Below are 25,634 nucleotides of genomic sequence, written 5' to 3'. Positions count from 1 at the left end.
GTTTTATATGCATAGAAAGGTAAAATATATACTAAGACAAACGTTTGACGAACTGTTGCTAAATAATACCAGATGTACCTGTTCCGACTTACTTAGTAACAGAACTTCCAATTTTTTTTTTCGATCCCGATCCACGGTAACCTACACACATCCTCCCGTATACTTTAAATCATTTCCAGATTACATAGCATTTACATTGTATTAGGTACTATAAGTAAACTAGTTGTTATACTGCATTGTTTAGGGAATAATGACAAAGGAAAAAAGTCTGTACATGCTCGAACAACAAGTGCTGGAAGAGCACTTCCGGGTTTTCTTGATTCAAGGTTGGTTGAATTTGCGCATGCAGAACTTATGGATAAGGAGGGCCGACTGTAGAATACTTGAGCTTTATTTGCAAGTGAATTTTATTGCTGTGGGGGATGGACCAAATTTGACTGCATTAAATTCTTGATTGACTATATTTCGTTCGAAGACCTTAATGATTTTTTCTGTATTTTGGGGGAAAGTGTTTCAAGTTATTTAGTTTAAATGATGTAACGTAAATTTTCAAACTCTCATACCCATCAAGAGCAGGAAGAGGACAGGGATTCAAATCTTAACATTTCAAAACTTTAAAACCTAGCATTCTTGATCTCCAATATTAACAATGACAATTCTGGAACATGTAAAGACTCCTAAGAAAAATGTTCATTTTTGAGGCTTTTATTATGTGGGAAACACCACAGAAAGCCAAAATAGAAATGTGGTAGCTAGATGTTTTCCTGAATTTGGTTGAAAGATAAATATATCACTTTACACTGGATAGAACTCTGCTGCTATCCATTGAAATGTTTTAAGTTTGTCTGAGAGGGTGTAAAGGATTCCGCTTAATTTTATCTGAAAATTGTATCTCAGGCAGTACAAAATGAAAGCATCAGCCTAGATTTTTCCCCCCCGTATTGCTGAAATACTCAAAATATAAAATTAAAAAAAGATGGGCTTATAAAGTTTTCTACTTTTAAAGATGGCTCTGGGAAAAATATTTTGGGGCAAAACAATAGGCTTTTATTATTTTATGTCCTGCATAAATAAAAATGTCATCAATTAAAGCAAAAGGATCACCAATTCTAATTCCCAGAAAATAATTTTTGCTTTTGTAGCAACTTTGTGCATCTGAATACAACCTAACTAGCTTTAGTTCATTTAAATAAAGAGTCAGTGCATTTATGGATGATGATTTAGTGGTGGTAACCATTAAGTGCTAGTGATAACAGCTTCTTTTTCTTCCCTGATGGTCTGTATGCAATAAAAAAAATAATAATGAGACAGACCTAGAAATGGTATATGAGCCCTTGCAGTCCTCCACATTGACATCAGGCTATGAGCAAGGAAACTATCTACTAGTAATATCTACTAGCCTCCCTCAACTAATGAATTTGTACTTCTCTCATTTTCAATGGCATTTGGAAGAAACGCTGAAAGTAGAAAGGGTTCTGGGTTGGGGTCTTCAGTCTCTATCAGTAAGATGGGCAGCACTAATAAGCAGCAGCCAAAATTCTGTAGGTCATGATTTCCAGACCAGGTCTGCACAGGTAGTGGATGAACTGATATGAGGCATAATTCAACTTGACCTTGTCTATACAATCTTAACCTTTGATACATGCACCTTTCCATTGTGTTAGAAATGATTACAAGTGAAGAGACAGTTACCCTCTTCACGGCCGTCTAGCCTTCATCTTCTTTTGTGGTACCACAATTGTGCTAAATGGGAAAGACTCTGAACAGATGTGGCAACTGAAAACTGGGCATTCATGAGGCATAAAGCAGAACTGCACACCTCCATAATTAGAAACCTTGGCCCAGGTATATCCCTGATCTAGAACATAGAAAACCTACATCACAATACAGGCCATTCAGTCCACTAAGCTGGGCTGAGCATGTCCTTACCTTAGAAATTACCTAGGGTTACCCATAGCCCTCTAATTTTCTAAGCTCCATGTACCTATTCAGGAGTCTGTTAAAAGACCCGATCGTATCTGCCTCCACAGCTGTTGCCAGCAGCCCATTCCACGCACTCACATTTTTTTTAAAAACACATTAAAAAATCTTACCCCTGACATCTCTTTTGTACCTACTTCCAAGCACCTTAGAACTGTGCCCTCTGGTGCTAGCCATTTCAGCCCTGGGAAAAAGCCTCTGACTATCCCAAGTCAAGTCAAGTCACTTTTTCTTGTTATTTCGACCATAACTGCTGGCACAGTACACAGTAAAAATGAGACAATGTTTTTCAGGACCATGGTGCTACATGGTACTGAAAAGCTACACTGAACTATGTAAAAAAAAAAACACAGAGAAAAATTACACTAGACTACAGACCTACCCAGGACTGCATAAAGTGCACAAAACAGTGCAGGCATTACAATAAATAATAAACAAGACAATAGGCACAGTAGAGGGCAGTAAGTTGGTGTCAGTCCAGGCTCTGGGTATTGAGGAGTCTGATGGCTTGGGCGAAGAAACTGTTACATAGTCTGGTCGTGAGAGCCCGAATGTCTTGGTGCCTTTTCCCAGATGGCAGGAGGTAGAAGAGTTTGTATGAGGGGTGCGTGTGGTCCTTCATAATGCAGCGTGTAGTGTAAGTGTCTGTAATGGCGGGAAGAGAGACCCCGATGATCTTAGCTGACCTCACTATCCGTTGCAGGGTCTTCCAATTTGAGATGGTGCAATTTCTGAACCAGGTAGTGATGCAGCTGCTCAGGATGCTCTCAATACAACCTCTGTAGAATGTGGTGAGGATGGGGAGTGGGAGATGGACTTTACTCAGCCTTCGCAGAAAGTAGAGATGCTGCTGGGCTTTCTTTGTTATGGAGCTGGTGTTGAGGGACCAGGTGAGATTCTCAGCTAGGTGAACTCCAAGAAATTTGGTGCTTTTAATGATCTCTACCGAGGAGCCGTCGATGTTCAGTGGAAAGTAGTCGCTCCGTGCCCTCCTGAAGTCAACAACCATCTCTTTGTTAACATTCAGGGAGAGGTTGTTGGCTCTGCACCAGTCCGTTAGCCGCTGCATCTTCTCCCTGTATGCTAACTCCACATAATCAATACCTCTCATCATCATGTACGTACACCTCTATCAGGTCACCTCTCCTCCTCCATCGCTCCAAGAAGAAAAGGCAGAGTTCAATCAACCTATTCACATATGGTATGCCCCCCAATCCAGGGAACATCCTTGTAAATCTCCTCTGCACCCTTTCCATGGTTTCCACGTCCTTCCTGTAGCGAGGCGACCAGAATTGAGCACAGTACTCCAAGTGGGTTCTGTCCAGGGTCTTGTATAGCTGTAACATTACCGCTTGGCTCCTAAACTCAGTCCTACAATTGAAGAAGGCCAGTGCATCGTATGCCTTCTTAACCATAGAGTCAACCTGCGTAGCAGCTTTGAGTGTCCAATGGACTCTGATCCTCCACACTGCTAAGAGTCTTAGCATTAATACTATATTCTGCCATCATATTTGACCTACCAAAATGAACCATCTCACACTTACCTGGGTTGAACTCCATCTGCCACTTCTCAGCCCAGTTTTGCATCCTATCAAGGTCCCGCTGGCAGACCTCCACACTATCTACAACACCCCCTATCCTTTGTCATCAGCAAATTTAATAACTCATCCCTCCACTTCCTCATCCAGATCATTTATAAAAATATAATAATAATCAATTGTTATTAAGGCAGGAGATCCACCCTGGTTCTGTGAGGTCTGCAGATGGTATGCAGGGAGTAGGCTTACATTAAAAAATATTGGTTTAGTGATGTTGTAATATGACCTCATTTAAAATTCAAAATCAGCTTATAGTAAATAGAATATAGTGTTCTTGCAACTAATGGGTTAGATCAAAGATCTACAGTCCTGAATGGTGATGGACAGTTACACAGCCGAAGAGGATACTCCAAGAACATCACCATCTTCAACAGTAGTGAGGCCCAGTTTAATGCAGCCAAGAGAAATTAATGGATAATCTCTGTCTCTGTTTTCTCCTGAGTTTTCTACCATCACAACCCAGTTTTTAGCCAATTCAGTTCATCTTTTGGATTTCGGTCCAGGTAATTATTACCCCATCAGCAAGATGATAAAGACTTTGTCTACAATTCTATTAACTGCTTCTTGTTTACTGATGCAAAATGGGTTTTGTCAGCCTTCATATAACCATGAATCAAAGAGCTGGATTCCAGAAATTAGCTGACTCTGATTGCATTAAAGATCTCTGGTTAAGTCAAAGTTGGTAGCTGTCAAGGAGCAAACACTTGGTTGAAGTGATGCCACACAAAAGATGAAGGGTTTTGGCCCAAAATTTCAAAGTCCTGAAAGGGATCTTGACTGAAACATTAACAGTTTATTTCCCTCTATATATGCTGCCTGACTTGCAGAGTTCCTCCAGTATTTATTTTGTGCATTGTGCTCAAGATTTTCAGCATCTGCAAAATCTTTTGTGTTTACAAAAGAAGATGTTTGTGATCGCTTTCCCTGTTCAATCAGCCCAGCCCAGGAGGTTTTGGGGCCCAGTTCTCTTCAGCTGCTTCATCAAACTTGCTTTCCGTCAAAAATGTCAAAATGCGGCTACTCTCTGAATACGTAATGTTTCATTTTTCTCTAGAGTAATAAGCTAATACAACAGGACCCAAAATGAATTAGTCCATACCAGCATTCAAGACCTAGACAATATTCGTACACAGGTTGATCATTGACATTTATTTATGCAAAAACATGCTAGGCAATGTCCAGCTCCATTAAGCAAAAGTCTTGCCATCAGTCCCTGGCATTTAGTGACATTTCCACCATCAAAATCCTCAGAATCACTGTCGACCAGAAACTCAATTGAATCAGCTGTGTACATACTGAAAGTACTAATCCAAATCAGAGGCTGGGTATTATGTAGCAAGTGATTACCCAAAGCCTTCTGCCTATCTATGAGGAAATTCATTGCTCAAGTTACTTCAACAGCACTTCACAAACTCAACAGTCTACCATGAAGAAGAACACTGGCAATCTGAGTTGGGCCACAACTTCCTCTGCAGTTGCCCTCCAAATGTTAACCCATCCTTGATTGGAAAGAGATCAGTGATGCATCATCATAACTGGTATAACTTCTGGAGAGACCCACATAAACAAAAATTCGTTGTTCCAGCAAACAGCTCTTCACAATCTCTCAAAGACAGTTAGGAATGGGCAGTTAATATTGACTTACCAGTGACATCTAAATCCCCCAAAAATGTATAAAAGAAGTGTAGAACATATAATTTATTTTAATTTGAACAGAAAGTACTGAGAATGGTTGATTAAATATTAAAATAATTCAGAAATTCTAGTTAATCAGGTGGGGAAACCAGAACAAGAAAACAGAAGTATTAGATTAAAACCAGCCTATAAGGCAGTAAAATCAGGACCAACATATACAAATTGCTGGAGGAACTCAGGCAAGTCAGGGAATAAGCATTTGATGTTTTGAGCTGAGACCCTTCGTCAGGACTGGAAAGGAAGAGGGAAGAAGCCAAAATAAGGTGGTGGGTGGAGGTGAAGGAATGCAAGCTAAGAGATTATAGGTGACAGTGGAGTGGGTGGGGGAGAGGATGAAGTAAGAAGAGGGAATCTGTTGGGAGAGGCGAGTAGGTGATGGAGAAAAAGGGAGGGGGCACTACAGATGGATGATAGGCAGGTTACAGAAGAGGAGTAACGGGAGAGACAAAATAGAGAATGTGGAGGGGCAAGAAATTACTGTAAGTTGTAGACATTGATGTTCAGGCACTCAGATTGGATGCTACTCCAATGGAATTTGATATGTTGCTCCTCCAACCTGAGAGTGGCCTCATCCTGGCATTAGAAGAAGCCATGGATTGACATACGGGAATGGAGAGTGGAATTAAAATGGTTGGTCTTCAGGAAATCCCTCCTGTTGTGCATGGAGTGAAGGTGCTTGACAAAGCAGTCCCCCAATCTATATTAGGCCACAATGATGTCGAGGAGGCCACACTGGGAAATTAGGATGACTACTTTTACACACAGGTTTAAAGAAGTCTGGAATTCTCTTGAATATGGGTTTTAAATCGGTTGCAACTTTCAAAACTTTAGGTCAGCATCAGGTAATGATAATAAGGAATATGGTATAAAGCAGGCAAGAGAAACTGAAATATGGATCACTCTTACATGATTTTAATATTGATTGAATATTGTGTTTTGCTACAGACAATCCATTAAGCAAGAATGAAAGAACTGTAGGTATTGTAGCACCTTTGGTTATATTGGCTACGTGTATTAGAGCTATTGATGCTAGTGACAGGACTCGGGGATGCATTGAAGACCATAGCTGTAAGGCTGCAGGATTTTCTTTCGTAGGCCAAGGGAAGTTACAAGGAAGGGACAATTGCAAGAGATAGTGAGTTTGCCTTTTGTTATTTTACACTCAACTTGGATTCTTCAGGCAGGCTGTCTTGCAGGATTGACAAGCACTATGGGTTTGGGGGGAGGGGGAGAAAGTGCAAGGCTAATGACATTAGAGTGAAACATAAACATAAGGTAGATTTTGTATTTTTAATCTATTGACTCTGCTGTAGTTTACCCCCTTAGCAGTTTTTAATTTACATTAACTGAATTGCATGGGTTTCTATTCTTGAAATCAAATGCATTTTGTCAGTATGTCTCTGAAGAGTTAGAACTAAGAGGAACTTGTGAAGAGTTATGTTTTAGACTGGATCCTTGCAGCAACATATTAATTCAATGGTTTCTTAACTACTTGACATTTCTTTCTTTAGGGAATTAATTGCTGCATATTTTTATATTTATCTGTTCTACCAGATGTGCTGAATATTTTCAGCATGCTATTACATCGTTTTGTGTTTGTAGGTTCTAATCTGAAATGTTTAAGATTTAACTAATTGTTTCAGTGCTATATTAAGTAGCATTTATCTAAATTTAAAATGTATGTACTTTTATGTATTTGGATCAGTGAATGGGATACTCTCATCAAGTATTCTTTTGCAAATGCTCGGTGATTAGAACCTGCTGTTTTTCTGCTTGGAAATTTGAGTTAGGATTACCCAAAGAACAAAGGTGTTCTTCAGCCCATGAAATTTTGCCAAGCTAATTAAGCTAATGACGCCTAATCCTTCCTTTTGCACCTGGTCCATATCCTTTCATCCCGACATATTCATTTCAGCATCTGGCTTAATATCACTGACATAACATACAGAATAGTAAGCGCAGGAACAGGCCCTTCAGCCCACCATGTTGAGGCAAACCAAATAAATTAATAATTAAATGACCAGCTAAACAAATCCCTTATGCCTACAGTGTTCATATCCTTCCATTTTGCTCTCATTCATGTTCCTATCTAAATGTCTCTTAAAATGTCCCTAATATCTCTAAATTGGGAGTTCCCAACATTTTTATGACGTGGACCAATACCATTAAGCAAGGGGTCTGTAGACCCCAGGTTGGGAACTTCTGCTCTAAATTAAAATAATAAAATAATATGTTTATCTCTACCACCACCCCAGGTAGCACATTCCAGGTGCCTACAACTTTCTGCGCAAAAAAAAAAGCAACTTCCCCTCACATCCCCTAAGAAATTGTGCCCTCTCACATTAAATGCATGCTCTGTGGTATTAGATATTTTGACCCTGGGCATAAAGATAATGTCTGTCTACTCTATCTATATCTCACCTCTTGTAATCTTAGGAACCTCTCTGTCAGATCTCCCCTCAGTCTCTGATGCTCCAGAGAAAAGAATCTAAGTTTGTACAACTTCTTATCATAGCATTTGCCTTCTAATCCAGGCGGTATCCTAGTAAACCCCTTCTGCTTCCTATAATGGGGTATCCAGAACTACGTGTAGTACTGTACTCCAGATGCTGTTTAATTAGAGTTTTATAAAACTGTCGCATAACTCCTTGAGTTTTGAACTCATTGCTTTGACCAATAAAGGCAAGCATGCTATATGCCTTCTTAAGCACCCTATTAGACTGTGTACCCACTTTCAGAGAGCTATGAACTTGAACCCCAAGATTCTTATGCTGATCAACACTTAAGGTCTTGCCCTTAACAGTATACTGTCTTTATATTTGACCTACCAAGGTGCAACATTTCATATTTGGCTGGATTAAACCCCATTTGCTGTTTCTCTGCCCAAACCTGTAACTGAACCAACCCCTGTGAAACACCACTAGTCACTGGAAGCCAACCAGAAAAGGCTCCCTTTATTCCCACTCTGCCTCCTGCCAATCAGCCAATGTTCAGTCCTTGTTAGTATCTCTCCTGCAATACCATGGGCGCTTGTTAAGCATATGAGGTCTTCTAAAAGTCCAAGTTTATAACATCAACTGATTCTCCTTTGTCTATGTTGCTTATTATTTCTTCAAAGAATTCCAGCAGATTTGTTAGGCAAGATTTTCCCTTAAGGAAATCATGCTTATTTTATTTACCTCTATGTATCCTGAAACCACATCCCTAAAGTTCAAAGTAAAATTGATTATCAGAGTATATACATGTCACCACATACAACCCTGGGAATCTTTTTCCTGTGGCATACTCAGCAAATCAATAGAATAGTAACTGTAAACAGGATCAGCAGCGACTAAAGGGAGTGGCCTGGGTGGTGAGTATCTTTGATGGATGCTGCTTTATTGCAACAATGTTTCATGTTTCAGCTCCAACATCTTAACAACCACTGAGATCAGAATAACTGCCCTATACAGGTTTCCCCCGCTATCTGAAGGTAGAGTGTTCCTATGAAACTGTTCGTAAGCCGAAATGGCGTAAAGCGAAGAAGCAATTACCATTAATTTATATGGGAAAAATTTTTGAGCGTTCCCAGACTCTAAAAATAACCTACCAAATCATACCAAATAGCACATAAAACCTAAAATAACACTACCGTATAGTAAAAGCAGGAATGATACAATAAATACAGCTATATAAAGTAGAAATAATGTATGTGCGGTATAGTTTCACTTACCAGAATCAGGAAGATTGAGCCAAAACTGATTTGTAGTTTTTAAAAAATCGACACGTACACGCATGTGCACACAACTGCCCGCGCAAGGCTTCACGGCCACGGTAGTCTTTCTCAGGGTAAACACAAGTTTAAAGCGGGCGTCTTTTTTCATAAAAGTGAAAATCCTCTTTCGGTTAGTGAAAACGGGTACTAATGTAAGTCTTTGGTAAAAGCGAAGTTGCGTAAAGCGAACGTTCGGAAAGCGGGGGACACCTGTAATTTCCATCTTCTGCTTCTCTGTCTTGAAGAGTGGAGTAACATTTGTAATCTTCCAGTCCACCAGAACCATTCCAGACTCAATTGATTCTTGAAGGATCGTTACTAATATGTCCGCTATCTCTTTATCCACCTCTTTCAGAACCATAGGGTATATGCCATCTACCTTTCAGAGCTTTCTTTCCCAAAAACCTTCTTCCTGGTATTGGCAGCTTCACACACTTCGGCCCTCTGATACTCTTGAACTTCCGACATATTGCTAGTGTCTTCCACAGAACGACCAATACAAAATACTTATGCAGTTCACCAGTCACTTCCACCCCCCCCCCCGATTATTATCTCTCCAGTATCATTTTCCAGTGATCTGATATCTATTCTTGTTTCTTTTACACTTCATATATCTGAAGAAAACTTTTAGTATCCTGTTTAGTAATTATTGGCCAGCTTACCTTCATATTCCATCTTTTCCTTCTTATATGACTTTTTTAATTGCCTTCTGTTGGTTTTTAAAAGCTTGCCAATCTGCTAACTTCCCTCTTTTTTTGCTCTAGTATGTACCCTCTCTTTGGCTTTTATATTGGTTTTGGTGTCTCTTGTTAATCATGGTTGTGCCATCTTGCCTTTAGAATACTGCTACTTTGGGATGTATATATTCTGCGCCTTACAAATTGCTCCCAGAAATTCCAGCCATTGTTGCTGGTGGTCCTTTCCGATCATTTTTGACCAGCTCCTCTCATATCTCTAACTCCCTTTACTCCACTGTAATAGAACCATAGAAAATAGGTGCAGGAGTAGGCCATTTGGCCCTTCGCGCCTGCACCGCCATTCAGTATGATCATGGCTGATCATCCAACTCAGAACCCTGTACCTGCTTTCTCTCCATACCCCCTGATCCCTTTAGCCACAAGGGCCATATCTAACTTCCTCTTAAATATAGCCAATGAACTGGCCTCAACTGTTTCCTGTGGCAGAGAATTCCACAGATTCACCACTCTCTGTGTGAAGAAGTTTTTCCTCATCTTGGTCCTAAAAGGCTTCCCCTTTATCCTTAAACTGTGACCCCTCATTCTGGACTTCCCCAACATCGGAAACGAATCCCTTTATAATTTTATACGTTTCAATAAGATCCCCAGATGTAATACTGATACATCTGACTTTAGTTTCATCTTCTCAAATGGCAGGGTGAATTAATCATATTATGATCACTTGTCCCTAAGGGATCCTTTACCTTTAAGCCCTGTAATCAATTGCAGTTCAATGCACAACACCCAATCCAGAAGAGCTGATGCTCTAGTGGGCTCAGTCATGAGCTGCTGTAGAACACCATCTTGTAGGCATTCTATAATTCCCCTTCTTGGGATCCAACACCAACCTGCCCCCCATAACTATCATAACAGTGCCATATCTTTACTACTGTTTGGGAGGGGGGTATCTCTATTTTTAACCTTCACAGTTCCTTAGCTCTGCCCACAATTTTACACTTTCCAATCCTATCTCTCCTCTTTCTAATGATTTGATTTCATTTTTTACTAACAAAGCCACACCTGCCTGTCCTTTCAATACAAGTTGTAGCCTTTGATGTTAAGCTCCTATTTATAATCTTCTTTTAACCATGATTCACTGATGCCCCACGTCATACATTCCAATCTGTAACTGCTACAAATTCATTCACCTTATTCTGTATACTGCGCACATTTAAATATAACACCTTCAGTCCTGTTGATCCTTTTTGATTTTTGTCCATCTTTGACATAACTCATCCCGTTGACTGGAATTTTGTCCTATCATCAGTTTCTCCTTGCTGGCAGTCTCACTACACATCACCTCTGTTTGTAAACCAACCATCCCATCCTCAGCCCTAACACTCCAGTTCCCATTCCCTTTGCCAAATTAGTTTAAATCCTCCCAAACAGCTCTTGCAAACCTGCCTGCAAGGATATTGGTCCCCCTTGGGTTCAGGTGTATCCTGTCCCTTTTGTGCAGGTTATACCTTCCCCAGAAGAGATCTTAATAATCCATAAATCTGAAACGCTGCCCCCTGCACCAGTTCCTGAGGTACACATACATTTACCAGATCATCCTACTCTTGCCCTCACCAGCACATGACGTGGGCAGCAATCCAGATATTGCTGCCCTGGAGGTCCTGCTTTTTAGCTATCTATCTAGCTCTCTATAATCTCTCTTCAGGACCTCCACCTTTCCAATCAATGTCATTAGTGCCAATATGTACTAAGACTTCTGGCTGCTCACTCTCGCCCATTGTTTACATAAATAATGAATAAGGGTCCCTGCACTGACGCTGGGGCACTACACCATCACAGGTCTCCAGTTCTTCAACTATTATCCACTGTTTCCTTACTAGCTTCCTCTGAATCCCATGCAACTGTAGGGATCAGCATCCATATGGAATCTTGTCAAAGGCTTTCCTGTATCCCACAAGGGGCATTCCGTTAGTCCCAATTGTCATTCCCACTACTCTAACTGAAATAAGAACAAAAAAATTCCAGAAATTTACCTTAACCTCTGCCTCTCCTTGCCAAACTCGCTTGAGCTAAAGCCTCAAACTCCCCAATGTAACTCTATCCCAAAACAGCAATGGCCATTCCCACAATGGATGCTCTGCTTAAATCTGATCTCTTTTGATTGACCCTTGCCAAGTGCTTAATTACCCATCAATCTCAAGCCCACAGAAAGTCCCGACAAGCCCTACGGACTTTTTAAATCTAATGTTTTCTCACCACAAGCAGCGGTTCATATGATCTCAAGCCTACCAAAAGCTGCATTTATGGTCCCCAGTTGTCTCAAGGTTTCTTATGCAAATGATAAGATACTTTTTCAAAGTGTGGAAAGGATTGTAATACAAGAAGATTTTAATACTGGGTAGTTCAAATTTGTCTCTGATCATTTCCACTACCTGCAAGATTTGTGCCTATAATGTAATAGAAGTATCTACTGGGGCTGCAGTCAGTAGAGCTGCAAAAACCATGTCTCAGACGGACCATACAGCTTTATCAGTGCTCTACTATTAAACCAATTACTGGCCTCATCACTGACTTGAACAACGTAGCATTTTCCTAGCTTATTACTACAATATTAGAAAATTGAAGTACTCACCAGGTCTAACTACATCTGTCAAAAGCGAACTGATTCAGGTTGTAATTTCTTTGAACCTGAAGAGAAGGTAATGTGGTGTTGGGGGAGCAGTGAGCTTCCATTTAAAACTAGGGTGGCCATGGGAATAAATGGTAAACAATGCTATTTGGCCATTGAGTGAATGGGAGGAGTTAGAAAGTGAGAAATTGGTTAAGAACAGTAGAACAAACAAAAAAAACACTAGATCAGATCAAAATAAAATACAAGACCAAACAAATGTGGGAATTTAAAAATTGCAGAGCTGGAAGACAGGGCCAACAGATCAGGCTAGGCATGTTCATCACTTCCAGAGAAAAGAAAGGAAAGGGGGGATAAAAGAAAACAAGTTGAGCTAATTTTACTGCTGGATCACTAACGTAGACTGAGAAATCAGGTTTCCTGAAGATGCAGATTTCAGTTACATGCCCTCACTATGCACTGAGGCCTCGCTATGACAGTACATTAGGGCAGAGACAGGTGATTCAGAATGGCATGCGGAAATATTGTGGGCTTTTTGAGTGGAGTGAGGAATTAAAGTTGCTTTGTTCATTTTCACAAGCTTATCCAATGTTGTCTGCCGCTAAGGACAAGGTGAAAGAGATGTCACATGAGGATCTTTCATTGCAATCCAAACAATTAGCTAAAATCCTAGATTTCCTTATTCAGTAACATCTCAACTATAAAGAAATCAATAGTTTGAGAAGCTGAAGAGTAAATAGAACAGTTTATAATAGTGGGACTCGTATCGTGATCAAATTTAAAAAAGCTAACCCTTTTAAGGAGCCGAGTTCACTCACTCTTCCTAATATGTGTATGTGGTTATTCGCTGAACTAGGGATTATATAGCTTGCAGGAAAAATTAACCTAATTCATCTATGCTGACCAAGATGCTAATCCCATGACCTTTTATAACCTTTCATAGGCTTGTACCTAACTGACAATTTTAAAATGTTTATAATTGCATCTTCTGATACTGGCAGCCTATTCCATAATTCCATATTGCAATGACCTGTGTAGGGGGAAATCCTTGCTCCCCGAGTCCTCTTTAATTTCTTCTCTTTTTGCTTTGGACTTTAGCCTTCCAGTTTTACCCCTATCTTTGGGGTGGGATGGGAATGCAACTTATATGGTTATCCCTCGACTTCCTTTGTTACATTGGGCATGGGTGAAGTTGCAAGCTGTCCAATCTCTCCTCATAACTCATGCCTTCAGCCCAGGAAACATTCCTGAATGAAACACCTTTTCTTGATCTTTCTACCTTCATCACATCCTTCCAATAGTATGGCAACCGGAACTGCACATACCAGTCCCAATTGCGGTCAAAACAATGTTTTGTACATCTGTAACTTGATGCCCAACTCTTATGCCTTCAGTCATATACTGACTTCATCACTCTCTTCACTCATGTTGTACTTTCAGAAAACTATATACTTGTACCCCAGATTTATCCGTAAACTAAGACTTCCTAGGGCCTGATTTAACTTCGAAAAATGCATCACTTTGCACTTGTCTGAGTTAAATTCCATTTGCTATTTTTGTTGCCCATTCTTCTGTTGTAACCTTGGATAACCTTCACTGCGCCATTAATTTTGGTCTGATCTGCCACCTACCTTCTCATTAAAGTTCTTAATATATGTGACAAACAACAATGGACCCATCACCAATCCACTGGTCATAGACCTCCAAACTGAAATGTAGCCTTCTGCTGTCACCAAGCCAATTTTGCATCCATTTGACTAGCTTACCTTGAATCTAGTGTTCTAACCTTTTGGATCAGCCTGCCTCAAAAGACTTTGTCAAAGGTTTTGCTGAAATACATGTAGATGACAGTTGCACTGCTCTGATCAATCCTCTTGTTCACCTCTTCAAAAATGTCATTTCCTCTGAACAAAGCCAAGCAGGCTGTCCCTCCCTATTCAGTGCTTCCAAGTGCAATTCTGCTCTGTGATTAAAATCAAGGACAGCAGCATAGTATATTCCCAGCCATCTGGTATTAAATTGGGTGGTGGGGGGGGGGGGGGGCGAGTGTTTGTGGGTTACATGAGAATTGCTTAGACAAAAAAACTTATAGTGTTCTATGTATCAAAAATTTAGATATATTACTGATCTATATGAAGTTATTTCTGGCCTTTACATTGCAATTGTGTTAAGTTCACCCTCTGAAGAAATTTCCTCCTCATGTTCCACTAAACCTTTCACCCTTAACCCATGACCTCTAGTTGTCCCAACTTCAGTCCAAAAGCCCTGCTTGTATTTACCCTATTTATATCCCTCATAATTGTGTACACCTCCTTCAGTCTTCTGAGTTCTAGGGAATAAAGCCTTAACTTATTCAATCTTTCCTTGTGACTCAGGTCCTCCAGACCCAATAATATTTTTATAAATTTTCTTGAAACTGTTTCTATCTTACTTGCATCTTTCCTGTAGGTAGGTGACCAAAACTGCACACAGTACTCCAAATTAGGCCTCCCCAATGGCTTGTACAGCATCAACAAAACGTCCCAGCTCCTGTACTTATGAAGACCAATATGTCAAAAGCTTTCTTTACAACTCTTATCTATCTGTGTCGCCATTTTCAATGAATTATGGATCTGAATTCCCAGATCCCTTTGTTCTTCCACACTTGATGTCCTACCACTCACTGTGTAAGACCTACCTGGTTGGTCCTCCAATCAGTGTAGGCCTTAACACAGGTGTGACATGTGTGAGGTGTGGCAATGTACAACACCTCATACTTGTCTGCATTAAATTCCATCTACCATTCTTCAGCCGATCCAAATTGCACTGCAAGCTTTTGAGAGTATTCCTCACTGTCCACTTCTCCAATCTTGGTGTCATCTACATCTTTGCTCATCCATTTTATCACATTATCACCCAGATTGTTGATATAGATAACAAACAACAATGGACCCAGCACTGATCTATGCAACACTCCACTAGGCAAAGACCTGCAGTCAGAGGGGCAACCATCTCTAGCTTCTGCTGCAAAGCCAATCTGTAATCCAATTTACTACCTCATCTTGAATGCTAAGCAACTCAACCTTCTTGACCAATTTCCCATGTGGAACATTGTCAGATGCCTTGCTGAAGTCCATGCAGACAATGTCCATTGCCTTGCCTTCAACTTTCCAGGTAACTTCCTCGGAAAAATGCTGTAAGATTGGTTAGACGTGACTTGCCATGTACAAAGCCACACTGTCTATCCCCTGTCTATCCAAATGTTCGTATATCTGGTCCCTTAAAAATCCTTACAATAACTTTCCCATGATGTCAGGCTCATTGGGCACAAATTGCCTGGTTTATTCTTGCAGCCTTTCTTAAACAGCGGAGCATTAGCTATTTTCTAATCCTCTGGTACCTCAACTATTGCCCAAGGTGATTTAAATATCTCTGTTAGGATCCCTGCAATTTCTGCACTTGCCTCTGACAGGGTCTGAGGGAACACCTTGACAGGCCGTGTGAATTTTGTATGTCATGGTCTCGTCTGGCAATTCCCCACCTTGCTATTACCTCAGTAATTGGGCTTTAATCCCCTCGTCTAATTTCCAGTCATTCCCAGTTCCACTAATTACACACACCTGCCTTCTATCAGCAAATGTAGGATAAAAACCTTATAATCACAACAAGGAGTTGATAGTTTGTTGGTCGACTCTTGTATGAGTAACTTCGTTTCATGGTTCTTTATGACTGTCAGTTCTAAGTTCTGCATTGTTTTCCTGGATTCTCTACGTGAACCTTGTCTCTGTGTCAACTCTCCTGGATACCTATTCCACGCTTGCTACTGTGCTAACGCTTCTCAATCCTGCCTCAGTGCCTGTGTCCAGCACTTGGGCTCCCCCTGGAGCCAAGTCCTTTCACCATTGTTACCTTAATTTGACTCAGGACAGCAAACACGTTCTCTGCTATAATATGTATAAGGTCCATGAGCTCACTCCTGCTTTCCCTCATTTCTATAGATACGGTGTCCATCTCCAGAGTAAATATAGATGCAAAAGATCCATTTACGATCTTCCCCCGTATCTTGGCTCCACGCATAGATTACCATTTTGGTTTTCTGGAAGACCAATTTCGTCCTTTGCAATCCTTTTACTGTTAACATATTGGTAGAAGCCCTTAAGATTCTCTTTCATCTTTTCTGCTAGGGCAACCTTATGCCTTCTTTTAGTCCTCCTGATTTCCTCTTTGTATTCTCTTGCATTTCTTATACTCCAACCTGAGGACCAGACCTGTCCTTTTCTATAACTACCTTGAAGCTAATGGCATTTTCCCTTGCACAAACTTCTGTCACCTGCCCTGTCTCATTCTTATATCTCTGTCTCATGACTTATATGTACTGATTAAGGAAACATATTTGACAAACTCTGTCCCATCTACTCCTTTTACAGTATGGAAGTCCCAGTGAATATGTGGAAAGTTAAAATCGCCTACTATACTATCACAGTCTTAGGTTTCTTACAACAGTCTGCGATCTCTCTACAAATTTTGTTCCTCTAAATTCCATGGACTATTGGATGGTCTATAATGAAGCCTCATTAGCGTGATCATGCCTTTCTTATTCTTCAGTTCCACCCATAAAATCTCACTAGTCTGACCTGACTGAGCATTTTCCCTGACTAGTTACACTACACTCCCCCTTTAATCCCTTTCGACTTGTTGTGTCTAAAGCAATGGAACCCTGGAATAAAGCTGCCAGTCCTGCCTCTCCTGCAACCAAGTCTCACTAATGGCCACAATATCATAATTCCATGTGTTGATCCATGCCCTGATTTCATCTGCCTTTCCTACAATAGTCCTTGCATTGAAATATACGCAGCTCAGAACATTGGTTGTACTATGTTCAACTTTTTGATTCCTAACTTTGAGGTCTTAACAGTATATCTCCATAACCACTCCACTATATGTTCTGACATTCTGGTTCCCATCCCCCTACAACTTTAGTTGAACCCTTCCCCCATACAATACTAGCAGACTTTCCCACTAGGATATTAGTCCCCCTCCAGTTTATGTGCAAACAGACTATTCTGTGCAGCTCCCACCTTCTCTGGAAGAGTACCCAATAATCCAAACATCAGAAGCCCTCCTCCTACACCATCTGCTTAGCTACATGTTGAACTGTATGATTTGCTTATTGCTGGCCTCACTAGCTCATGATATGGGTAGCAGTCTTGAGATCACAATTCTGGGGTTCCTGCCCTTTAACTTAACACCTGACTCCCTGAACTCACTTTGCAGAACCTCATGCCTCTTCCTACCAGTGTCATTGGACCATGACCTCTGGCTGTTAACTCTCCTACTTAAGAAGGCTGAGGAGTCATTCTGAGATGTTCTTGACACTGGTACCCAGGAGACAGCATACCATTTGGGTATCTTGTTCTCGTCCACAAAACGTCCTTTCTGTTACTCTGAGTAATGAATACTCTTAATATCACAGGTTGCCTCCTCCCTTCTGAGCCACAGAGACAGACTCAGTGCTAGTGTCCTGACCTATGTGACTTTCCTTTGCTAGTCAGATCACCCCCCACCCATAGTATCCAAAGAGTTTGACATGTTGTTGAGGGGGTTGGCCACAGAAGTATTCGGGTGTTCTGCACTGGCTGTTTAACCCCTTTCACTCTCCTGTCACCTAGTTTCCTATGTTCTGCACCTTTGATGGAACTGCCTCTCTATATGCCTATCACCCCTTGGCCTCCTGAATGATCGCAATTCATTCAGTTTTAGCTCCAACTCCTTAACTCAGATTGTTAGAAGCTGCAGTTGGATGCACTTGCCGGTGAACTCAACACTGGCCACCTTGCATCCTGCAAGAGGACCGTTCAAATATCCTGTCTTGCATCCCTACTGCTCTAACTGTACATCCATAACAATAAATAAGGTAAGAAAAAAACTCTATCTTTTTGCCTTCTCTGACTCAAGCCTGTCCACGCTGAAGCCTCAAGGAATTAAAGCCTCAGATTCCTCTAACACTCCACTCCAACAGTGGCCGGTTTACTTGCCCTTGATAAAGAATCCCGATCTGTGATAGGCTTCTGTTCAACTGATGTACGTTGAATGTAGCTTTCTAGGTACTATCCTTTTCCTGCAGAATATTTCAAATTATGTCACCATGTAATATTTATTAAAAATGTGATTGGAGAATTCTGGATATTGAAACAATTTGTTTAGTAATGCATGGAAGAGTCACCTGCATGATGTTACAACGGGCAGCAACTAAATTTGAAATGTAATTTAATTGCATTTGATTATTTTCTTTCTAAGAAATGTGTATAAAATAGTATGCAAATGTTAGTGTAGTTTGTATAAAATAATCATATGGTCTAATAGTAACACCAGTCCTATTAAAGTATAAAATTTGAAGCCAGTATGTAGAAGCTAAAAGATTTCTTAAGAGTGAGGAATGGTTATTCAATCTTTGAAGCTCCTGTACAACTATGCGTAATCCACTATTGAGATTTATTGGTTGCATAATGATAGCAAAAACTGCATTATAGTAAAATATATTAAAGTAGATTTTGCTCTGAGCTGATGTTAAAAAAGATTACATGATTGGAACTTTTTTCCTTGCCCGTGTGATTATTTTACAAAATTCTCACATATAGAAGTGATGCAGTAAAGTGGGTGAAATGTCAAAACAAAGATAACAACAGTAACTTGTAACAAGTAGTTTTGAGGTTTGTTATTTTGTATAGAGAAACTAGAGTTTGTTATAGTTAATAAATGAAGCTTGGACTATTCTTCAGTGATTGTCTTAAAAAAAATTTTTCATTGCTTGTAGTTTAACTTTGTTGGTAAGCTTTTGGGCCCACGTGGTAATTCTTTGAAGAGATTACAGGAAGAAACACTGACAAAAATGTCCATTTTGGGTAAAGGATCCATGCGAGACAAAGCCAAGGTAAGATTCAAAAATATGTAGCACAGAACGACAATGTTAGTTCAGCTTGTTCAGCTTTGTTCCTCTTATCCTCATACCAGTGTCTCTTGGCTCATTATAAATGAGTATGTTTACAGTGGGAAAGAATAATTCATACTATGTTTTTTAAAAAAAAAAAAATCCCTATAGCTGCTTTTCAAGATTATAGCCCATGGTATTTGATTTAAACTTGCATGCACAAAATTTGAAAATTGAGTATCACCATGAGAATCAAATTTAAAAATCAACCCATTGCAAGAAATTAAACATAATAGCCTTAGCGTGTTCTTGTACCACATGGTCACTTATTTCTTTAGTTGTTCAAATGATAATGCTGTTGACATTACAGTATTTTATGAAAGCATTATCACTTGTAGGGAGACCTAACATTATTAGTGATAGTGGAATGCAGCAGACCAGGCAGCATCTATAAGGAGAAGCACTGTTGACGTTTCAGGCCGAGACCCTTCGTCAGGACTAACTGAAAGGAAAGATAGTAAGAGATTTGAAAGTAGGAGGGGGAGGGGAAAATGCGAAATGATAGGAGAAGACCGGAGGGGGTGGAGTGAAGCTGAGAGCTGGAAAGGTGATTGGCAAAAGGGATACAGAGCTAGAGAAGGGAAAGGATCATGGGAACGGGAGGCCTAGGGAGAAAGGAAGGGGGAGGGGAGCACCAGAGGGAGATGGAGAACAGGAAGAGTGATGCACCATCAATAACTCACTCTGAGACATAAGAAGTGAGATATCGGCTTTTATTGACTGGAAGAGTGAACAACACAACATCCTGGAGAATGAGGGCCGGCCTCAGGCCTCATTCGCCTTTATACAGGGGTTTGTGGGAGGAGCCACAGGAGCAGTCAGCAGGGGTCTGTTGGGAGCAAACCACACTGGTATATGTAGTTCACCACAAAGAGTGATGGGCAGAGAGAGAAAGAAAAAAGGGAGGGGGAGAAAAAACAAAAAAAAACAAAATAAGCTAAATATATCAGGGATGGGGTAAGAAGGGGAGGAGTGGCATTAACGGAAGTTAGAGAAGTCAATGTTCATGCCATCAGGTTGGAGGCTACCCAGCCGGTATATAAGGTATTCTTCCTTCAACCTGAGTGTGGCTTCATCTTGACAGTAGAGGAGGCCATGGATAGACATATCAGAATGGGAATGGGAAGTGGAATTAAAATGTGTGGCCAGTGGGAGATCCTGCTTTCTCTGGCGGACAGAGTGTAGGTGTTCAGCGAAACGGTCTCCCAGTCTGCGTCGGGTCTCACCAATATATAAAAGGCCACACCGGGAGGGATGTATGGTTAGGACTGAGTGACTAAGCAATCGCAGAAAGGGTGATCCCTGCAGAAAGCAGAAATTGATGCCAAGGGGGAAGATGTGACGTGTAAGATCTCAGTGCAGCTGGCTGAAGTGGTGAATGATAACTTACTGGATGCAGCAGCTAGTAGAGTGAAACTTGAGGACCGAGTGAACCCTGTCTTTGAATCAGGGCAATTTTTCAGATTGGAATAGATATAGACTATAAATTCCAATAAGGTCAGACATGGTGGTTTTTGGATTACAGCCATTGTAACACTGATCGATCAAGAAAGATTCACAACCCATGACAATTCAAAGGGTTTACTGCCTTCTGATTGAATAGACTGCTAGCAAAGTGACTCACATGCCGTTTGGAGTTTTCTCAAGCTAGGCTGGGAAGCTGAAGGCTTTTAAAACATTTACTCAAGGATATTAGCTTTGCAGGCTGACCCAGCATTTAATTGCCCATCTCTAGTTCCCTTGAGATGAAATTATTTAGTGGTGAATATTTTATCAGTAGAGATAAGATGTCTCCTGTTAGTGAATGTCAGGTTTCTAACTGTCCATTACACCCAATTATCACCCAAAGGGGAAATTATGCAATTTTTTTGCAAATAAGTGTTACAAAGACTTCTGAAGAAGTGTACTTGTATTTTTTTTAAAAAAGGGTACCAATTGCTTCACAAGCTCGGTGAGTCTAGTTCTTTTCAGGAAAACTTCCAGTCAGGTTAAGCCTCTATCAGTTGGATAAAGGAGCAGCTGGGGTTTACTGCTAAATTTTCCAAGGTAAATATCTGGTTAGTATTTGTTATCTAGATTCCAAATTAAAGATGCTGCAGAATTCAATATAGTACTTTGTGAAGTAAGATTATTAGCAGCTTTCACAGGTGTGTAATAAATGTGTGTTGAAATCAAATGTGTGACACTCATTTTTGGGCAGCTTAGTTTTGATAATTTCACTGTCAGAATTGAGCATTTTAGGATCTTGCTTTAACTGGAAGCACCCGGTTAACAAGTAATATATGGTTGGCATGGGCATTGTGGGCTGAAGGGACTGTTCCTCTGCTGTGTGTGACTGTTGCAAGGATGTTGCCATAGTACGTAGGAGTTGAACTACTGATGCCTACCAGAGTCTATATTCTCAAAGTTGAAGTGGATTTTATGCACAGGTGCAATGAAAAAATTACTTGCAGCAGTGTCACAGACATCACGTAGAATCAGATACACAACATTCATAAGAAAAAAAACAATAATTTACACAATTTTTGACAAGAAAGAAGCCAATTAGAACAAAAATGTAATTTCCCTTGGTGTGCAGTGGTCATAGTATTGCTATACTGAGGTGATGTTTAGGGTTGTGCAGGTTGTTTCAACAGCTGGAAAAGTCTTTTGTATCCAAACATTCTGTGAAGAAATATTCAATGCGTTTCTTGGATATCACTAACAAGATTGTACTTTTAGATGCAGTCGCAGTTTTATTGAGAAAATATTGTGATTGACTAGAGGCAGAAAAATGTATCTTTCCCTTTAAATTATTTGGTAAACAGTCCCAATTTGGGTGCAGTACCCAAGTAGTCTCTTTCTATATTGTGCCATTCAATGTTTTCAAATTGCTAAATATTTGTATATTTAAGTTAATTGTTTTTCCACTTTTCTAAAATTCATTTTCATTATAAAAGGGATGCATCTAACAAGTAACTTTCAGGTGCTATTGCTAAAAAATGTAAGTGATGTGGAGAGTGCAGAATGACAGCTGCAATATACATACCAAAATTTAATAAATAAAAGGCTAGTGTGAAAGGAGTGTGGTCAGCAGTTATTCTGAAGAATCTTCACCCGACATTTGAAAATTATTTTTTTCTCTTCTATGTCTCCAACTTATCAGGAAGAGGAATTACGGAAGAGTGGTGAATCTAAATATGCACATCTTAATGAGGATTTGCATGTACTGATTGAAGTATTTGCGCCACCATCAGAGGCCTATGCTAGAATGGGACATGCTCTAGAGGAAGTAAAGAAATTCCTCATACCGGTTGGTATTTAAATTGATATTCTCATTAATTTTATTTTTGTTTTGATTATTGTGATTTGAGCACATAACTCTAAAAGTATTTGAGAGCTATAAAAATTTAATTCGGTTCAACAAACAAGAAGGGTATTCCCTTTAGGAACAGACCTATTCCATCAGGCCTGTTTGATTACAATACGATTAAGTGCAAACTAATAGGTCTGTACAAAAGAAAAGTGGATGGCTAGCTAAATAGGTGCAGAATAAGGACATCTTTGTTGGTTGCTATTTTACATCTGTTTAATAGTTTTTAAATTATTCGTGAGCCAGTTGACATGTGCTTTCAGGATTTTTAAATTTCCTGCTGATGGGAGAAGGAAGAAGAGAATGTCATGTTGGGAGGTTCTGGTTATGTCATGTTCTTTACCTAAGCAACAAGAAACGTAAACAGAGTCCATAGTGGGAGCCTGGTTTCCGTGATTTGCTGAGCTGTGCCTGCAACTTTCGGCAGTTTCTTGTAGTCAGTAACAGAGCAGATACCATACAAACCTGTGATTTATCTGGAATATTGGTAAAAATAGGTGAGGGTGAAAGGAGGCATGACAAGCTTCTTTAGTGAGTTTTCTGGGCATCCATGTGGTTTGATCAGGATAGGTTACATAAAGTGTAGAGCAGGAGGCTGAAGACACAGCCATGTAGGGCACCAGTGTTGAGGATAAATCAACACATACAAACAAGCTGGAGGAACTCAGTAGGTTGGGCAGCAGCCGTTGAAAGGAGCAGTCAATGTTTCGGGCCGAGACCCTTCGTCAGGACTGAAGAAGGAGGGGGAGGGGCCCCATAAAGACCCCTACCCCCTCCTTCAGTCCTGACGAAGGATCTCGGCCCAAAACGTTGACTGCTCGTTTCAACGGCTGCTGCCCAACCTGCTGAGTTCATCCAGCTTGTTTGTATGTGTTGATCTGACCACAGCATCTGCAGTATACTTTGTGTTTCGTGTTGAGGATAAACTTGGCAAGAAGTGTTGCTTCTTGTTCTCAATGATTCCAGTATTATTAATGATTTTTAAAAAAAGGAAGACGATTAGTTTCTCTGATCAACCTTTCCACATTACCTAGCTGTTTTATTCCTTGATTTTGGTTTATCAGTATGAAATAAAGCCATTAGATCTGAAAGGAATTATGAAAAAGCTTGCTTCTGATCATAGCCACTCCATTATATGATGCAAATATGCATATGTCGGCCACCACTGTTCCAGAAAAAATGATTAAATGAAATCGTCTGCAGTTGATGCCAGTGGCAGTGAAGGAGTGTATGGCTGGCTAAGAATTCATCTATGTAGTCAATGGAGAAAAAAGCTCCAAAGCCTTCACACAAAATGTGGTTGCTGAAAATATTAGGTCAAAAAGACTGATGGGTTTCAAGAGGAAAAACCCAGAGTATGAAATTTTGAGTGTATGGGGAAAGGCAGGATGGTGATGGTTGGATGAATATTCAGACTGGTATGCTCTCAGTTTTTAATGTGGAAAAACATCACCAGTCAAGTATCATCAATGGAAAGAGAAATTAACTTTCAAGTCTGAGGTCCTTCTACAAAACTATGAAAGGGAGAAATTTAAGTTTGTCTGAGTAGTAGAGAAAGTGAGGGAAGACGTGGGTGAAACAAAGGGAATTAGGTTATTTAGAGTTTACTTTCTATAAGTTCATTGTCCAATTTCCAGTTTAATTAATTGGCTTGGGTTCCTGTACGACAAGAAGACAGACAAAAGCATTCTTATGTTTTCAGACCACCTGTGTATGGTGCAGAAGGCATTCCTCAAAGCCCATCTTTTCCTCAAAGTTCTTTCTGCAGGTGCCATTTGGAAATTTTTAAACCATTATTAGAAATTAACCGGTATAGTCAGCCATATTACAGTGTTTAAATGGCAATTACACCTCCGTGTGACAAATGTTAAGTGAATATGACCCATCAGATCATATTTCAGTTTCATTTATCATATGTGTATCAAAACATACTGTAAAATGTGTCATTTGCATTAGAACAAACACAAGCTAATGCAGTGCTGAGGGCAGCCAGCAAGTGTTGCCCACACATACCAGCACCAGCATACTGAGGCTGAATGTTAACAGAACAGCACATGCAGCGGCAGCAACAACAACAGAACAACGGTAGCAAAACAAGCCCCATTCTTTCCTCTCCCTCCCACCCAACAACCCACACACAGACAGTCCTCCAACTCCAGGACAGGCAGTCTCCAGCCTCCATTAGATTTGTGTACATTGAGCTTTGAACTTCTGCAGTGGTGCAGATCTCAGGCCTCATCTTCTGGGCTTCCGATCAACCCAAGGGCCTTGATCTTTGGTTTTGACCCCATGACTTGCCAATGACAGATGAGGACCACGAATTCCAATCTTTGAACTCCAGACTCACTGATTTGCATACCTAGGGGGAACCGGCTAGTGTTCCTCTTTCCTACATGGAACCTGATCCTGGGAACCCGTTGACCTGGAGGACTACCAGCCCTTCATTGGTCTACCGGCCTGATATTTGACCATTGATATCCTTTATCCCATGTCCATGTCACTGGATTTTGACCGCAGAATCATGATCTAGACTCAGGCCTGAATTCTAACTTGCCACATCCCAGTCCCTAAACCCTAAGCAGACTCCTAATTCCCATCTCTTCCCAAAGCTATCCCTATAAACCTTTAAAAAACCAACAACTGTCTGAGCCACGACTTCATCAGAGACTGTAGCTTAGTACCATTTTGACTAGAAGTCGCCGGAAATATGAAATAAATGAATCTGATTCTTCCTCCTTTGCACACACCATCCTGAAGGGGCCTTTGTAGTGAGTGCACAGATATCTTAGTTATGGGGCTAGAGGACATTAAAGATGGGAAGAAGTGGTGGGAAGAGAAGGAATTTGAAAAATAAGAATTTTTATGTTTTAGTGCTGCTTAACTGAGAGGCAGTACAGATAACCAAGTATAAGAATACAAGCAAAGGAAAGGGTAGAAAGAGGATTCAAAGATTTTAAAGGTACA

The 25,634-nt window shown here is 40.3% G+C and overlaps 1 protein-coding gene across 3 annotated transcripts in view; it reads left to right on the top strand.

Annotated features, from left to right (window-relative positions):
* The window catches only part of LOC140729044 (KH domain-containing, RNA-binding, signal transduction-associated protein 3-like), a 210,130-nt gene that overhangs the window by 70,167 nt on the left and 114,329 nt on the right, over window positions 1–25,634 (top strand). For all 3 annotated transcript variants that reach the window (XR_012099244.1, XR_012099240.1, XM_073048328.1), the window contains exons 4-5: window positions 19,145–19,261; window positions 22,464–22,610. Coding sequence is in view for 1 of the 3 variants with exons in the window: in XM_073048328.1 (XP_072904429.1) it covers window positions 19,145–19,261; window positions 22,464–22,610 (264 nt within the window). In the remaining 2 variants the exon portion in view is untranslated. The remainder of the gene's footprint in view (window positions 1–19,144; window positions 19,262–22,463; window positions 22,611–25,634) is intronic.

Source organism: Hemitrygon akajei, chromosome 1 (assembly GCF_048418815.1).
Source record: "Hemitrygon akajei chromosome 1, sHemAka1.3, whole genome shotgun sequence".
Classification (NCBI taxonomy): domain Eukaryota; kingdom Metazoa; phylum Chordata; class Chondrichthyes; order Myliobatiformes; family Dasyatidae; genus Hemitrygon; species Hemitrygon akajei.
This window is presented reverse-complemented; position numbering and strand designations above follow the sequence as displayed.